The sequence below is a fragment of the Papio anubis genome, chromosome 14 (genome assembly GCF_008728515.1).
Source record: "Papio anubis isolate 15944 chromosome 14, Panubis1.0, whole genome shotgun sequence".
NCBI classification, from domain to species: Eukaryota; Metazoa; Chordata; class Mammalia; order Primates; family Cercopithecidae; genus Papio; species Papio anubis.
Window position 1 is genome coordinate 50,785,269 of NC_044989.1, and position 19,470 is coordinate 50,804,738.

Below are 19,470 nucleotides of genomic sequence, written 5' to 3' on the forward strand. Positions count from 1 at the left end.
GGGGATAGTCAGATTCTCTTGTCATCTAATATTAATAAAAACTCTGTGTTTTCCTCATTAGCTGTGGATACACCACAAAAGAACATTTTCTTCAATTCCTGGGTAATTATAATGCCTAACTTTATGTGGATTGCTTATGTTATTCATCTCACTTTCTCCCTCCAATTAAAGAATAGAACGGCAAAACCAAACCTGACTCCATTGTATTGAAAATGCTTCTACAAAGCTACAAGTAGAAAAACAGGAAAAAAAAAAAAAAAAAAACGTGCAGAAAGATAAGGAAACAAAGGGACCCTGGGAGATGATAATGTTGCACAATGAGGAGTAGGTGTAATGATTAAAGCATTAGTGGTGGTCACTAGGAAACCTGAAAGGAACATGTAATTTCAGATTAGGAAACCCTGAGCTTCCCAGAGTGAACTGCTATTTGGGAAAGTGTGGTTAATGGATTTTTATGACACTTTTTACTAAAATTAAAATGCATATCTTTTACTATCCTAATAGTTTTATTGCTACTGTGAGATTTATGTGCAGGGATACACTAAAAAGCATATGCAACAATTCACTGAAGAACACTGAAGTGGATTACTACAGTTTCCTTTTGTGCTTTGGCAGCCGACAATCCAGATCATAATTACAGGATTGGAGCCACCTGCCAACTCAATGAACAGAAGCACGTGGCTCCACATAAAATAGAGCAATTCTAACACAAAATAAAATAAAATAAAATAAAATAAAATAAATAAAAAAAGAAAGAAACTATGTTAAACCAAAGGGGCCTTCAGGAGCAGCCTATGGAAAGCTTGATATTTATTTTTTCATGAACGCCAAATGACTGACTCTCACGCTATTACTGGCCCAGAAAGAAGCAGAGTTTGCCAAGATCTTCCTGATTAAACTAGATCATCTAATGAAATATCTGCATCCAAAATTAGCTAGTGAATTCAGACCTTTTATGGTCAAATTCACAATAAATCTTTGATTTTAGAGCATATTATTGCTAATGTATATTCGCAGGAATGCAGGAATTGTCTTCACTTGTATATAATTGTTGCTTTGGCATGCATTTAGCCTGCTAAACCAGTGGAGATTACCAAAAAGTAAATGTAATGTAAAAATGGTGAAGTCAAGAAAGTGAATCTATACAGAATTTTTCAAATTGGATATTCTGATTTACTAAACAAGTTAATCCAAAAGACGACAATATTTCTTTCTGAATTTTTCTAAATATCACTTTCTAAGAGAAGTCTTCCCTCATTTCCTTAAGTCGACTTAGTCACTCCTTCCTCTGCCCTTTTTACATGCTTCTATTAGAGCAGTGCTTCTTACACTTCCATGTGCATATGAATCATCTGGGATCTTGTTAAAAGCAATTCAGAGTCAGTAGGTGTGTGGGGGAGGGAAGGTCTGTGAGTTCGCATCTTTAGTAAGCTTGCAGGTGCTGCTGATGCTCCTGGTTCTCTGACCACATTAAATTTCAACTATTATTTTAAATACGGGAGTGCATGTGCAGGTTTGTTACATGGGTATATGGCACTACATTTTGAAAGGCAAGTTATTAAATTACTTCATAAATTGTCCCATAATGATCCGTACATATCAGGCATTTCCTCTTGTGTATGAGATCCTTGAAAGCAAAGGCAAAGGCAGCATCTCAATAGCTACCAACTAAATAATTCCTATTAGTTTTGGGGAACAGCGAGGATCTTACCATATATCATCTTTAATTCTCAAATCAACCCTTCAAGATCTGTAATTGCATTTCCATTTTACAGATGAAGAAGTTGACTCTCAGATATGTTAATCAACTTGTCTACGGACACACAGATGCCATGTGGCAGTCAGAATGAAATTCTGGATCTCTTTGACTCCAAAGTCTGTTTTTTCTACAGCACCTGAAGCCTCCTCCGTTTACTTCTGTATATAGAGAGTGTAGCAAACCACCTATTGTTACAGAAGGTTCTCAAGGGATGTGTTTTGCTCTGTGAACACTTTATATATAGATTCACCTTTGCTCACAGTATCTCCCTGGTGTGGAATGCTCTTCCTGCTTCTGTCTTCCCAATTAAGGTCCATCTCACTTCCATCGCTCATTTCTACTTAGCCAGCACACAATTGTGCCTTTCCTCTCTTCTGAATGCACACAGCAATGGTTTGCAGCACACAATGAGCACTTAAATTGTTAGTTATCTTATAAACAGTATATTTACTTCATTCTATAAATATATACTGAGTATATATTAAGCGCCAGGCATGGTTGGAAGCACTTGTGATAGGTCACGGAACAAAACAGAAAAAAATATGTGTGTGTGTATATATATATATATATATATATATATATATATAGAGAGAGAGAGAGAGAGAGAGAGAGAGAGAGAGAGAGAGAGAGAGATTCTGTTTTCTATACAGATATAGATATAGATATAGATATAGATATATCCCTTCTATCCTGGGTCTTGGAAATAATTTCCCCAATGAAAATGAAGACTTATTTGAGGCAGGGACCCAATCATTCCACTTTCTGTATTTCTCATTATGTTTTGTACATAGTAACTGCTCAATTAATAATAGTCTCAGTCAGGTAATTTACCATGTAGATATGTTCCTAATATACAGAGCAAAATGACGCACAAGGCCTTTCTCTTTTTTCATAAGTTATCCTTGAAAAGTGAAACGATGCTTTCACGCTGTTTCTCATTTTCCTCCAACAGCGTTTTAGGCCAGAAGCAGAAGTATTAAAGTCACACACAGTGCAGGTATTAGTCAGAGAGATAGAATTCACTAAAATTTAATCATAGTAGCTTTCAGCACACACACAAAAAAATCTTTTCACAAGTATAGAAATTATAGGCAGGAGAGAGAACCTCATGAAAGGTTACTTTCACTAGCAAAGATTCTCTTCTTCCCTTTACACACTGAAACCGTTGATTAGAACCCTGTTACCTAGGAGAAGTCACATGCTTACAATTTCACAATATTTTGTTGTTGTTTGAGACAGGGTCTCCCTCTGTTGAAGGCAGTGGCATGATCAAAACTCCACCTCCTGGGTTCAAGGAATCCTCCTACCTCAGCCTCCTAGGTAGCTGGGACTACAGGTGCGTGCCACCACACCCAGCTAATATTTTTGCATTTTTTGTCAAGACAGGGCTTTGCCATGTTGACCAGGTTGGTCTGGAACTCCCAGGCTCAAGCGATCTGCCCAGTTTGGCCTCCTAAAGTGCTGGGATTACAGGCATGAGGCACCATGCCTGGCCTATTTCACAATATTTTGTTCAACGACATTTTGAAATTATACTTTCTGAAATAAAGAGTATAAATATTTTCCTGGTTATTTGGAATGCTCTGTTTTCTATTTCATAAAACCATCATTTTTAAAGTCTGCTCATTCACTGAAGTATACAAAGCTATTCTTTTTGGAGGTATAGCTCTTCTAAAGTTTCATTAGGTTGTTAGTCACATGTACTAACATGTATAGGAGGCAGACCTGCAGATGAGCAATTTAGAAGGGAAAATAGTACTCATCTTGTTCTGCATCAGTTCTTCCTCATTTTTGCAATTTCTTATGTTAAATAAATCTACATATATTAATCTATCTTTTATACCTTTTAAAACATTTGAAAGAGAAGAATGCACATGGCTCTTCTCAACCTAGCTATTTTATTCAATACTGAGATATTTCATAACATGATCTGTGGAGGGCAGAAAATGGAATTTGAAATGAGTTCTAATTCTTATTAACACAAGAACACAGGCATACGCCTTAGGTACAGTTTTTGTAAAATTGATGTCACAATTTTTATTATGCAAGAATGTTATGAGGAGAAATATCTTTAATATATAAAATCCTAGTTTATTGCTGATGTTTAGTTAGTAGTAGTATTCCTGTCTATATTAACACTTATACATATGTAATTATATTACTGTTTTTTAATTATGAAAAAGCATTTATTTACATACCAGTAATAATTACACCTAGCATTTAGCTAAGCAAGTACACAGGCATGATCTCTGCATTGGCAAAATATTTCAACTTAAAGTTGATGTAAATAGATATCTGAAAGAAGTTATAAATAAATAGCTATACAAACATGAAAGAAAAATAACAGCTGAAGTCTTTGCCCTCTGTTGCAGGATTAATTCAAAGTTTCCTTTCTGAAAAGAGGAAGACATCCCATTAATCAGATTTCTTTTTCCAAGTTCTTCCTTTTTATAGGATTTGGCAGGAAAGGTCTTTGGCTAAAGTATAGCTTAAGATTCGTGTACTGCGGCTGAGCTGTAGGCTGCGTCCTAGAAGAGCCTTAAACATGAGTAAAAATAGGTCTGAGGGTTGAGGAAAAAGAAGGGAAAGAATATAGCGACAATGAATCACAGACTCTTAGCTCTACAGACCTTAAAGACAAGGCAAACCAAATCCCTTATTTTATAATGAGGAAACTGGGGCCCACACAGCTGAAGTGACTTGCTCAAGGTCACACACTGGGATTACAGACAAAGAATCTTTGCATGTAAACACTATGTGATTTAAAAAGAAATAAATATGAAGATCTTACTAGATACAGGCTGCTAACCAGACGGGAAACTGTGTTTGGAATTGCTGGTAAACTGCGGTCAATTTGTTTAGCAAGTGGTAAGAATATGCAAACATGGGGAATGTTTTAGGCAATGAAAAAGAATGCCATGTGAAGAATATGTACCTAATATAAATGGCAATTTTGACAGTGGTTTTGTTGATTCAAGTTTTTTCTAGGTTTAAATCGCTTTACAGACAAGAATGAAACTTTAATTCTCCATCTATATAAATTATCAGGCTGTTATTCCAAAGAACCCAAAAGAATAATAATAGAGAAATGTGCACTTGGATTTGGTCATTCTCCTCATACTGGAGTGAAAATTTTGCCTTGAAATAGCTTTTTCATAGCATGAATAATGTGAACAGGAACTTTTCAAACATTATCAAGATTGCCAGCCAATGGGGAAGGGTGATAATCAAAATGAAATTTTGTATTCTTTTCAAATCACCATATATTAAATATCCAAGATAGTATAAAAACCCTCTCATAAATGTAGTCATGATGTTCTATTTACAAAATTTCTTTGGGAACAACTTTTATTCTATTAAAGTCTTTCATTATCTGGAAAGCAAAGAACTAAACAAAGGGCTTTAAAAATAATCGAATAGTGTAATAGTCATCCAATGTGAGGGTATATTAGAATCACATGGAGGCTCTTAAAACAAATTTGTGACCTCTACCTCCCAGAGTTCCCGGTTCAGAAGGTCTGGGGTGAGATCTGAGAATATGTATTTCTGATAGATTCACAGGCAATGTTGACAATGCTGACCCAGTAGTTCCGTTTGGGAAATACTAATCTAGTCAAACTATCTCTTATTAGTCTAACTACCTTCTTTTTGATTCAGGTAGACAAATTCCAGTATTCCTGGAATTTATTATTTAAACTTTTTTTTCTTAACTCCTCCAACAACTAATTTGTTCTGTTTCTGATATTGTCACTACACTCATCACATATTAAGCTGATTTCAGGTATATTCTCCAAAAATATTGAACCAAAACAATTAGGCAAACTAAGCCTCTTGTTCTTGCTACAGTTGCATATATAAATGCTATCTTTTGCATGTTTAATATGGAAAGAAAAATCACCAAGAATATTTTCAATTCCAACTACATCACATCAAATGGACTTTTGGGTCTCCTGTGGCTTCTGCAAGGGAAACACTTAGACAATACTTCAAGGACACTGGAGGACTAAAGCAAAGCACAGAAGTGATATGCTACTAGAAGAGAAATGGCATTATTATCCCCAGAGAGCTTATGTTATTGGTAGAAAAATACTCCAAGACTGTCAAATCTTAAAGCTTACATAAAAACGATCAAATAAGTATTGTAGCATTTCACAATGATCTGATGATTCCTGTTGTATCAGCTAATTAGTGGGAAAAAATGACAAAAAATAGTTATCTTGAAATGACAACAGATCCTAGCAGTTGTCAAAATTAATATGATAATATACGGGCCAGGTGTGGTGGCTCAAGCCTATAATCCCAGCACTTTGAGAGGCCGAGGCAGGCAGATCACTTGAGATCAGGAGTTCAAAACCAGTCTGGGCAACATGGTGAAACCTCATCTCTCCTAAAAATACAAAAAGTAGCCAGGCGTAGTGGCGCATGCCTGTAATCCAAGCTCCTTGGGAGGCTGAGGCATGAGAATCGCTTGAACCTGGGAGGCAGAGATTGTGGTGAGCCAAAATCATGCCACTGACCTCCACCTTGGCGACAGAGTGAGACTCTATCTCAAAAAACAAAATTAACAAAAATAATTAATATGATAATATGTACATCAGGGCTGCTGTAGTGGAATGTGAAGAAAATAGAAAATGTTTGCTAAATCTATCATCTCCCATGGTATGCATACATGCTCATGAACATACACACATACACACACTCACATACAAACTTTTCCTAAGTACACACACAGAATCTTTACTCAAAGCATTTTGTTTTCAGTTACATAAGACTCTAATTTCACCGAGTCTTTACTATCAGGAATAAAGATAATGGAAAATGCATTTCATTAATATGATAAAGCATAATAAATCACTCCTGCCAGATGTGATATGACAAGTACATATTTTCTTAAAAGAACTGTAGAAATGGGCAAAGATAAACATACACACACACACACACACACACACACACACACACAGAGTTAATTATTGGAGGCTCCAAGACACCAATCTTCAAATATTACTGAGTATTTAATAAGTGTTATAAGAAATAATACCAAAAATAGAAGAATGAGATAAGAAACTACAGATGAGAAATAAAGGCATACACACATAAAAAAGGCACCTCTAGACAGTAAATATTTGGGTTCAGAAGCAGAAGAACCATCAAGTAATCAAAGACTGCACTACTCTGGATGAACTTGATGTGAGCTGGATCATCTCCATAGGTTGAATTTTCTTATGCAGAGTGGAAGGAGGGAGGGAAGAGGACAATCCAAATGAGGGTATCATTTAGCAGGGATGAAGGCACAAAGAAAATGTATTGACTACGCCAGTGTGTTTCTATACATCTCTGAATCAAAGAGTTGATGCCAGAGCATGTGAAGAATAAAGCATGATGTAGAGTTATTGCATAAGATTGTGGAGGACCTTAAATGTGGAAAGAATAAAAGAATGCCAGAAAAACTGCATGTTAACAAAATCTATTGACAACATTAGAAAAGGAAATATTGAGATAGTGGAGACAAAATTTTCCTGGAGTCCTCAAAACCATAAATTAGAGATAATACTGAAGACCTACTCCATTTGCCGTTACACGACCATAGCTTTCAGGGACTCAGATACCATAGTCACTGAATTTCAAGAGAAGTTGCATTCAGAACTCAGGCAGCAGCCTCTCATACTGCACTCCATAGATCAATTTTAGTTTCATGAGATTTAATTTTAAAATCCTTAAGTTTTATCTTTAGCACTTCAACACACTGAAAATGCTTCCAGGTTTTGATTTACAGAATTACTGTCACTGTCAATAAAAGAAATGTGCCTGACACACCAAAATCCAGTTTAATTACTTTTGTGATGTCTCCTGCGGCTGAGAGGAAATGGTATTTCTCTGACACTTTTCTGTTTTTAATTTAGTAAAATGGAGCGCTTTCCCCGAACAGGACCTGGGACAGCAGATTCAGAATTGATGTCAACAAAGATGGACCCCACAGTTTCAGCAACACTGTCTTACTCCGACTGTGCAATGACTGCATGAATCTGGATCCTCGGTTCTGGATTCCTTGAGGTTGGGCACTCATCAAAGATTTGACAGGAAATCATGGCGGGGATATTTAGGCATTCTGTCACAACCTGGAGAAGCTTTGCAAGCGAATTCAACAGCCTGCTTCTACCTAGAACTCTTCACACTGTCAGCATTGCGCTGAACTGCTGGAATCCAGATGAGGTCTTGAAAGCTTCCAAATAGAACTGCCAAATATCAAAATATACACTGTACCACTGGAATTAAGAAACCAAGAAAAAAATGTGTGCTTTATATCTTCTGCTACATATTCCATCTGTTTCTCTCCCTAAAGGGTCATATGTTATATATTTATAAGAAGTGTTCGCACCTACGCGAACAGTTTCCACTGTCTCCTTCAAATACAGCCTCCTCCTTGTTCAAGACCCATTTTTTTTTAAAAAAAATTCTTCCATGGTAGCTGAACCTTTTATGAAACTTGTTCCATTCTGAAATCATTTCAAGTTAAGAAATGCCTTGGTACCTTCCTATTTCACCAAATCCTGGGGAGATTAAGCCTCACACTCTATAGGCCTTTTTTCTGAGAGATGTGAATATAGGTCATTAGGGTCATTAAAATCACACAATCTATAATACTCGGAGCTAACAGATCACCCTTGTGCTTTATGCTGCTATAGAATGCTACAAAAAAGGTAAAAAATGTATAACATCACAGAACTATAGAGAAGGCCATGATTCTTCCCCATATAAGAATTCTATACTTTTAATTGGCACAGTAAATCTCATTAAAGACACAGAATGCTTTGTTCAGGGAAGAAAAAGGGATCCCTGGGCAAGGTGCATTTCCTTCACAGTAATATTTTTTTCCTTATGACTTGAATTATTTCTTAATGCAAGCACAATGTTATTTTTATCTTGACCTTTTTTCTGGACTCTACATGTTTCCCCAGGGGTTTTTTCCCTTCCCTACAAAAATGAGGGTCCTGGCCCGGCGCAGTGGCTCAAACCTGTAATCCCAGCACTTTGGGAGGCCGAGATGGGCGGATCACGAGGTCAGGAGATCGAGACCATCCTGGCTAACATAGTGAAACCCCGTCTCTACTAAAAAATACAAAAAAACTAGCCGCGCGGGGAGTGGGGCGGGCGCCTGTAGTCCCAGCTACTCGGGAGGCCGAGACAGGAGAATGGCGTGAACCCGGGAGGCGGAGCTTGCAGTGAGCCGAGATCGGCCACTGCACTCCAGCCTGGGCGACAGAGCAAGACTCCGTCTCAAAAAAAAAAAAAAAAAAAAAAAAGAGGGTCCCTTGGTCTTTACTATTAATCTTGTATTAACTTTTAATACACTGGGCTTCATACATCCTCTTGTATTTCTCTGTGTATCTACCAAAGACCATCATAGGCCACACTGCTAACCTCTGACTTAGTCTTTTTTTCTTTCTCCCTCAACAAATGTATAAAGAACAAACTCAGGTATAATTAACATAATAAATCATTTGGCACACATTCATTGGTCAACACAATTCTGAGTCTTAACCGTTGATTTCCCACTGTACACATTGTGAATCTGATTCACACAAAAGTACTTTGGGAAGTATTTTGTCTGGTTTCATTATCAAATGTTAGATTATTATTTTTGAGAAACTCAGAAAGGCTGTCATGGAAAAATCACAGAAAATTCCCATCTCTCTTTCATAATCAGTACTTTTTAATAACAGAACTGGAAGTTAATGACAATATGCTTTTGACAGCTTACTCTGAATTTTTAACTCATCTTTAGAAGTGCCAACTGAGCAGTTGAGGGGAAGAGCATAAGATTTAAATTTACATCTAAGAATTAAGAATCAGGAAAGCATGGAAAAATGTTACACAGTGTTAAAGCACACTTATTACTAACTTCTCTAGGGAATTTTGCAGCTGGGGAATTTCAACTGCATTATTATTGAATCTATCCCTCTTTAATAGAGATTGTGGGTGCAAAAAAGAATATGACCTTGAAGACAGATATATTCAAGTTCTGTTTGCGCCAATTACTAACCATTTCACCCCAAGAAGTTACTTAAAATATTCATGCCTTACAATCAGCAAAGAGAATAGACAATCTAAAGAATTGGAGAAAATATATGCAGATTATTAATCCAAATAAAAATTAATAACCAGAATACATAAAGAACTCAATTCAATCATAAAATAATTATAACAAATAATTTAATTTTTAAAATGGGCAAAAGAAGACATTCCTCAAAAGAAGGCATATAAATAGTCAACAGGAATATAAAAAAAAGCTTGACATCATTAATCATCAGAGAAATGCAAAAATCACATTGAGACATCAAAATCAAAATCACAGTGAGATATCATCTCACTCCAGTTAATATGGCTATTACAAAAAAGACATAAAATAACACATGCTGGCAAAAATGTGGAAAAAGAGGAATGCTTGTACACTGCTGGTGGAAATGTGAATTAATACAACCGCTATGGAGAATAGCTTTGCGGTTCCTCAAAAAATCAAACACATTAACCACCATGTAATCCAGCAATCTCACTGCCGAGTATATATCCAAAAGAAAGGAAATCAGTATATTCAAGAGATAATTGCATTCCCATGTTTACAGCAGCACTATGCACAATAACCAAGATAAGAAATCAATCTAAGAATCCATGGACAAATGGATAAAAAAAAAAAATGGTATATATATCCCAATATGACTTGAACTGGAGGTAATTATGTTAAGTAAAACAAGCCAGGCCCAGAAACACAGATATCACATGTTCTCACTCATATGCACGAGCTGGTAAAATTGATCTCCTGGAAGTAGTGCATAGAGTAGAATAGGTGGTAACCAGAGGCCATAAAGGGTAGAAAGGTGAACAGGATGAAGAAGGGTTGGTTGATGTATACAAGTTATACAGATAAGTAGAAGAAATAAGAGCTAGTGTTGGATAGCACAATATGGCAAATATAGTTAACAATATTTTATTGCATATTTCAAAATAGCTAGAAGATCGGAATTGGAACATTCCCAACAAAAATAAGTGATAAATATTTTAAATGATGGATACCCAATTACCCAGATTTGATCATTACATAATGTGTGCTTATATTAAAATACCACATGTACCCTCTAAATATGTACAACTATCATGTATCCATATTATTTTATTTTATTTTTTTTTTGAGACGGAGTCTTGCTCTGTCCCCCTGGCTGGAGTGCAGTGGCGCGATCTCGGCTCACTGCAAGCTCCACCTCCCGGGTTCCTGCCATTCTCCTGCCTCAGCCTCCCAAGTAGCTGGGACTACAGGCACCTGCCACCGCGCCCGGCCGTATTCATATTTTTTTTTTCTTTTTTTTGAGACGGAGTTTCGGTCTCCTTGCTCAGGCTGGAGTGCAATGGTGCAATCTCTGCTCACTGCAACCTCCGCCTCTCAGGTTCAAGAGATTCTGCTACCTTAGCCTCCTGAGTAGCTGGAATTACAGGCATGCACCACCATGCCCGGCTAATTTTTTTGTATTTTTAGTAGAGACAGTGTTTCACCATATTGGTGAGGGTGGTCTCGAACTGCTGACCTTGTGATCCGCCTGCCTCGGCTTCCCAAAGTACTGGGATTACAGGCATGAGCCACCACGCCCGGCATAAATTTTTTAAAAATCTATTTATGCTTCAGTATTCTTCTTTTTACATTTAAAGTAATCAGATATTTTTGTAGAAAAATAACGTAAAGCTTATAAAATATAAATGGCATGCATATAATACATATTAATTATGATATTAGCATTGAAATATGTTGATGTAATCTACATAAATTTTTTGTAGTTCTTTTTATGCACTAGTTAGCCATATCCACAGCAACAAAGTATAGAAACAACCTAGGCTTGATCTAACACTTCTTTCCAAATCCAATCATAACTATATTATTTTAAAATAAAAGATTTCATAAATTAAAAGCTAATTATGTTTAATCCTATACTTTAAAAATACTCATGATAATTTGATTTCATAAAGTGGGAGAAGTACTGAACAGTTTACTCTCTTTAAATATCTTCCTGATTAATAAAATGATACTTTTTTTGTTTTAACTTTTATTTTAGGTCTAGAGGTACATGTGAAAGTTTATTATATAGGTAAACTTGTATCACATGAGTTTGTTGTACAGATTATTTCATCACCCAGGTATTAAGCCTAGTAGCCAATAATTATCTTTTCTGCTTCTCTCCCTCTTCCCACTCCACCCTCAAGTAGACTGCAGTGTCTGCTGCCCCCTTCCTTGCGTTCATGAGTTCACATAGTTTAGCTCCCACTTACAAGTGAGAACATGTTGTATTCGGTTTTCTGTTCCTGCATTCATTTGCTAGGGATAATAGCCTCCAGCTCCATACATTATCCCGCAAAAGACATGATCTCATTTCTTTTTATGTTTGCATAGTACTCTATGGTGTGTACTTATCACATTTTCTTTATTCAATCTGTCATACTAAGTTATTTATTATTTGTACTTATTTGGTATTTTGCATGGTTCTGATAATTCACTGTGATTTATCTTCAGTTTCTTCACACAGGCTTTTGGTACATCATTTTTACAGAAGTAAAATCTATATAAAAAGTAAAATTAAACTTAATATCTTCAAGTTTCAAAAGTTAGCACCTCTGATTAAGGCAGTATCCCCACCCTGCCTTGATTATGTACCTGTTGTGTTGCTACAGATGGAAGTAACATGATAAACATGGATATAATACATTCACATGGAAAAAAAAAATTCAGGTAAGACTATGGTCATAGATCTATTTGAATAGCATCTAGTGATAACTAAAACCACTGTCTTTCCTTGAGAATGGTTAGTCAAGGTGACTAGCAAAACCTCCTCTGAATGCAGCTCTAGTTAGCTGGGCTCTGGTGAGATGGCATAGTGTTACCACAGTAAGGCCAACACTGAAAGCCACCTCCATATTTACCTATAAGATTGATGATGAGGAGTGCTAACATTTGAGCCGAATTAAGGTCTACACAGACAGAGTTTTAATGAAGCCAGAAAAATTAGAGCATACTAGCAGGAAAATCCATAAGTAAAGAAAACATTCTGACTGGGTCTGCTTCCTTTTTGATTTCTAGGGGCCAAGGTGGCAGAATTCACAGACTCAAAGGCTGCTGAGAGTTGAATCATCAAGGTGCTGAGCAGTGCAAGGGACTAACATGGATAACTCAAATACAGCATTACTCCACTCCCTTTTTTGGTGTTTTTCTCCCCACCCAACTTTTCTCATATAGATACAGAGTGAAACTATTATTCAGCTGCCCAACAACAATATAAAAAGACCAATGTTTCCATTTACACATCTACTTTTATGATGTCAATTACTCACAAGAAGAACAAAGATAAGTTTACATAAAATAGTAGCAGATAACATTTCTATGATGTATTACATTTCTCTGTCATACATTATGCTTTATTTTCTGTCCTTTATTACATTTTCTTACTTAGTATGAACAATATTTTAATCCTTTATCATTTACCCAAAGCAGGTATGACCCTGTTTCCCCATAGTTTTTTTAAGGTGTTTTCAGTAAATATTGCTCATGAATGTCTTTAAACAGCTTAAGGACTTCCATTTAGAAAAAAAATCAAGGTTAATAAGATTCATCATACTCACAAACAGTATCTGGTTGTGGATATAGCTAATTGCTAAATTTTATTCAGCCCTAAGTGACACCAGCAGCAAATCACCTCACAGCTTAATACTACTAGCAGCTCTAAATGGGAGAGAAATAATGTTACTCGAATCCAGGTTTTTTAAAATATATGTTATGATTCACTTCCATTAGTTCAGATATTGATGCTCAGACACTGGATATTGGATTCTCTTTCAAACAACAAAAGAAGCTGAGAAACAAAGCTGAAGATATTTTTAAATGTCATGGTAAAAAGTCACAGTGAAGTGTATTTTATTCTTGTTTCAGTGAATGTTTCTAACTCTCACATGAAAGATACAGTAAATTCCTATCAGAAAGATTTTCTCTTGGCAAAGTTTAGAATTCTGAAAATAGCCTTTTAATAAAACAGAACTCACACCCTCCTAAGCTGTAGCACCAAAATAACAGCACTATGATATATTCTTCCCTTATGGTAACAGACACTGTTGAAGCTGAACTGTAATTTGGCATACAACATTTCTATACTAATGTAATGTGACAATGTTATTAGGTTCGCTATTTTCCATGTGGTCATAGCCATATTCATCTTCTCCAACCTGACATTAAGTTAGCTTAATATGGTTAAATTCTATTCTGGACCACCAGGTGAAAGCAGAAAAAGATTATTGTGTAGCACACTGGTGGGATGATGGTGGAGGAATATGTAAGCATTAATAGGTGATATATAAAATTTATAATGAACGTAAACTTTTAGCACAGAACTGGCACATAGTAAGTGCTCAGCAAATGGTTACATCCAAGAGAAATTTCATAAATAGCTACACCATACAATGTAGGGCAGCACACTATTCCCTACAATTTCAGAAGACAGAAAAATAATGTCAAGCTCAGAAAACAAAGGAAGTTTCCATGGGACAAAAGAGTTTTAGTAGAGATTGAAAAGGAAATTATATTTCTTCAAGCAGACATAGTGAAAGAATGTATTCCAGGTAGAATGAACGCATTTTCCAGGTGGAGAAATTACCATAAGCAATGGTTAGGAAATTGGAAAGTGTAATGTTGTTCAGAAAGCTGTGAATAAGTAAATTGGCAGTAATATGCCATATGGACAAGGTTCTGCAATAGATGAGTATGAACATGAAGGCTAGGGTCAGACCATTGAGGTCCATGAATTCCACATTGACTAACTTGGAGAGTAGTATTGGACACTGAGGATATACTTGAAATTATTCTGCAAGATTCATGTATCTAGCACGCTTTGATTTAGTGAGTTATTACAATTACATGCAGCACGCTATAAAAAAACACTGGGCTTATAAACCAAGGAAACAAAGAAGAATATTATTCCTAGTAGAAGTGTACAGTCTTATAGGGAGATAAGACTAAACACAAGTAACTATAAGGAAAAAATGATGGCCAATCAAATAGCATAAACAAAATTATATAGGAAGCCAGAGGAGAAAAAAAAAATATTGCCTCTGGATAGGAGAATTAGAAGAGAATGATGACATTTAATCTAGGAGGAATAGGAAGAAAGAACAAAACCGGCAGAGAGGCACAGAATGGATCAGCAGAAAGAGGAAAAAGAAATGGGAGATAGCTAAGAAATTACATTATATATCAGAAAAATTACACAGAGGATCTAAAATTTGGTATTGGTATGGAAGAAAACTTGAGGAGGTGAGTATATGACATTACCCTACACACACACATGCAAATCCACATACACACATGCACAGAACAATTGTTTTGTCAATGAGTAGGTCACTTAGACGGCAATTTTCCAGGAAAGAAAGGGTTTCGCAAACACATTTCTCTAAAAACAACCTTTGGCATCATTTTGAATAGCACTTCTTTTTGAAAGATTCCTTTCAGTTCAATTAATTAGTGTGATTTATCCAAGATTACATTTACAAGCTATAAAGTATTCCCATCTTCCCATTGTTAATTATATCTCCAGGCTAATATAAATAAATTTTTCTAGTTACCCTAACCCACTCTGTGAAACTTATCAGCGAGATGACATTTAGAAATTCTATTTTTGGGGAGGGAAGGTCTCATTTGTAATGTGGAATGTTCGTTCCCCCATTAAAAAGTTTTATTTCTATTTTCTTTTTTGTTTTCTATGTAATTGGAGGCTGCAGTCACAGAATTTATGAATAAATAACTAACCTAGAGATGAAAATTTCATTAAGAAATGAAATGCCTTAAATGGCTTTATTTTAAAAGAAAAATCACCTTCTATACAGTAAAGGAGTTTGTTAAAATCCCAGGAATCACACTAATTTTATTTGTGCATCTTATAGAAAAACAGTGAGATGTAGAGACAAGATTTATTTTGACCCATTTAAAAAGTGAGGAAAGTGTTGCATGCTATTTCTACTGCTTATTAATTCCACAACTTCAAAGTAACAATTGCTACTATATCTTCTACCAATTATAATTGATACAAAATAAGATTTGCTTTAAAATATTGATTTATGTCTATGTATTCCCACCACTGAAATTCCAATGTATAAGCCAAGGAACCATTTCACATTTTCAGAAAACCCACTAAGAGGTAATGATTTAATCAAAATGCATGTATTCTGAGAGCTCTCTAAAGTAATTTTAATGCTGATTTGTGCAAGAGGCATATCAGGAGACACATTTATTGAATGACATTTACCTATTTACAAGAAAATAACAAATAGCCTTATCATTGTCATCACCAGTACTATCACCCAAGAGCAGCATTAAAATAGTTTTCTGTAAAAATGATTTGAAGACAGCATGATACTTAAGGTTGTATCTTGATGTTTCTTTAGGAAAAGTCTAACAAATACATACATAAAATTATATTCTTTATATTTAACTGGTATATGAGGATACACAGTCTGCCACAACCAAATGGCAACTGTTTTGTAAAACATGGAAACTAGATTAAGCATAGTTTGGCAGAAAAAGTTCTTTAGCAACATGAAAAATATTTTCACACCAAAAAAATCCCTCTCAACTACCACATGTAGTCATACATCTGTCAGGATCGTATTCAGGATGAAAAATTTGCGATAATAAAATCTTAACAAATATTCAGTCTTCTGATTGTCCTTGAAAATAAATTTATGCCATTTTCTGTGAAGCAGGAACAAATGCAGGAAGTAATTTGTCTATAGACATATATACATATCCTTATGAAAAGCACATGTAAGGTTGCTTTATGTATATATATTTATTCAGACTTTATGTAAAGTTGTTTATATAACCCAAAATGGCGTTGTTGTGTTTTAAGTGTGATTTGCCTTGCAGAAACACAGTGTTCGCAAATGTATGATGGTTTGAATACATGTTTATTGCTTCAGGTTTACTGTAATTCTATGGGAGATGAAACTAGTAAAATAAAGAACAAATACTTCTCCATCTACAGTGGCATGGTTGTTAAAGGCCTCTTCTACATAAATTTTTACTCTGTATTGGTTGTGTGTTTTTCCTATAGTCAATATGTTGGAACGGAAATTTGAAGACAGCAGGTAAATTGTACTTTATTGCTAGGCTGCAACAACTCACTTCAGTGGATTACTGGAGGTTGACCCCATCTTCTACATTGTGATGCACATATCTGTTGACATGAATACAGTCTCAAATAGACAAAGGTCAAAATGAACAAGCTCTACTCTTTCTTTAAATCCACATTCAAATTCAGCCTCTGCTGCAAAATCCAAACCTTCAATCATTACATCTTCTATTCCATCATCCTGGAGCTTTAGCTTAAATGTCGTAGCACTGACAACATATAGCACATATTCTATTTTACAACCAGGTGAATTTGTCAGGAATATTCTCTTAATATGGCAGAATGCGATGTTTTCTATGAAATTCTTTTATCATTTTGATGATGTGCTATAAATCAGGACCTACTTGAACATTAAGATACAGAACTTCATCTTATAGATCAGTTAACTCCATCTTCAAACCCTCATTGCTGTGATAGAAATTAGGCACTAGCAGATATGCCATGATATAATGTGAATGTTGTGTTTCATTTTCATGCTTATATTGCAATACTCAGTTAAAGGATTTTTAAGTAGAAAAACATAAGCTGCTAAGATACAAGGGAGAATGCCTGAAGGATAATGTTTGAACGTATTTTTTTAAAAGTAAAAGGCAGCAATGGGCTTAAAGAGATGTACACAGAGTGAAAAATTAGACCTGTAACCGTTCAATAAAATTACAGCCCTTGAGACATAATCATACGAAATTAAGTATTATTTAATATAAAACAATATGAAGATTCTTTCAAAAACTAAGGGAGAGTTGTCATATATTGGAAATGAAAAACATTATTTTGAACAAGGTGATCATTAGTAATTAAAAAATAAATAAACCCAAAAACCAAAGAATCACCATCATCACAGGATTTAGCCAGTTTAACAATTATTTCAAAACTGTTCTTTCTGTAGAAACAACTGCTTCTATGGGTTATGACAGTTTGACTGACTCAGAGTTAATATAAGGACTTTCAATGTTAGACTTTAGATATCAAACAGTAACTGGAGGCAACGATGAGTATCAGTCCATAATCAGAGAGGTACTTACGGTCATTGCAGAGTGGTCCACTGAAGGAAGTCATACTACAGTCACAGCTGAAGCCATCCCATTGTTGCAAGCACACACCTTGATTGGAACATGAGTCCTCTTGGCAGGTTGTGCTGGGGCCTGCAAAACAATCCAAAGGAAACTTGGGTTCTTAAAAAAAATCCAAAAGTGTTTTATACATGAGCTAGTTCACATATAGTAGTTGCCAACACCTCAGATGATATGTCCAAACTCGTTTTGAAAGTTCTAGTTCACACACCTGAATTAGGAACTGAGAGGCTGTAATATGAAGGTTTTCTTAAGTTTCAAGTATAGGATAAAATACATTATAATCATAAACTAAACCAACAAATAGCAAAAGCAAGCACATAGCTTCTAGTATGATTATCGTAGCAGGTAATCTCATTCCAACTTCAATAATTCTTTATTACCATTTGGATTTTAGAAAATGAATGGATCTCCTTAACATTCTGACCAATGAATAGAGACATAATGAAAAATGGAGATTATAACTTCATGAAATTGAGATAAGATTGGCAAAATAACTGAAGAGAGTTATGCAAAAATGCCCTAGAGGTTTCAGAAGGATAAAGTTATGATTGCTGGGTGTTTTGAATAGGTATGTTGGCAAGTATCAATTCACATGCTTTAACAATTTCATGCAATAAAACATAAAATTAAAAACTCCATATAAATGACATGCCCCCATTTAACATACAAGTAAGAAGAATGCTAGTCTATTTCTAAAGAATCATAACTAGAACACTGAAAAACAAAGAACTGAAAAAAGCATGATCAAAGCACTAAAGGCAATCACTATACAAACATATTCAAGACTGAAAGCCTTTATACAAACTATACTACAAAGGCTTCTTGCACAACGTTCAAGAAAGGAAAAAAATGAAATCCAAACCCAAATAACAGTTACTGCAAAAATGTAAAATATGTTATTTTAGGGTTTCCACTGTGTATTATGGGGTTTCAGTCTTGTTTTATACACACAGGGCTATCTACCTTGCAAGTCAGCTTTCATCAATGCAACTTTGTCAGCAAAATTAAAAAAAAAGCAAAATATATTAAATGTTAGTAAGCAATACTGAAATGGGGCAAACACAGAAGAACGTTCAGATTCAAAAGGCATGCTGCTGTAAAGGGGGAGAAAAATGCTATGTAGAGCAAACAAATTAATACTAACAGCCATAAATCTTAAGAGAAGCCAAAAATGAGAAAGCGGTAATTTATTAGAATTTAATTGTACATATGTATACATATATAATGGTTAATTGAGCCAATGACATGTAATGAAGGAAAATTAAAAGGGCCTTTGTATGTTTCCTCTCTTGGATAGATATGAATGCATTACCAAAGTGACGTTTTGCTTATTTGGAACATGCAGTACCATTCATCATGTGCAGATACAGTGTAGACTATGATCATTAGCAGAGCAATTATCCCTTTCTATGTTTTTCCCTCTAGATCT

The 19,470-nt window shown here is 35.3% G+C and overlaps 1 protein-coding gene across 28 annotated transcripts in view; it reads right to left on the reverse strand.

Annotated features, from left to right (window-relative positions):
• NRXN1 (neurexin 1) overlaps positions 1-19,470 on the reverse strand; it is a 1,145,126-nt gene that overhangs the window by 552,334 nt on the left and 573,322 nt on the right. For 17 of the 28 annotated variants that reach the window (XM_031655576.1, XM_031655575.1, XM_031655565.1 and 14 more), the window contains one exon: positions 17,991-18,110. In XM_031655576.1, the coding sequence (XP_031511436.1) occupies positions 17,991-18,110 (120 nt within the window). Of the gene's footprint in view, positions 1-17,990; positions 18,111-19,004; positions 19,032-19,470 lie in introns of all 28 variants that reach the window. The other 11 variants (XM_031655556.1, XM_031655546.1, XM_031655547.1 and 8 more) reach the window with 1 other exon arrangement.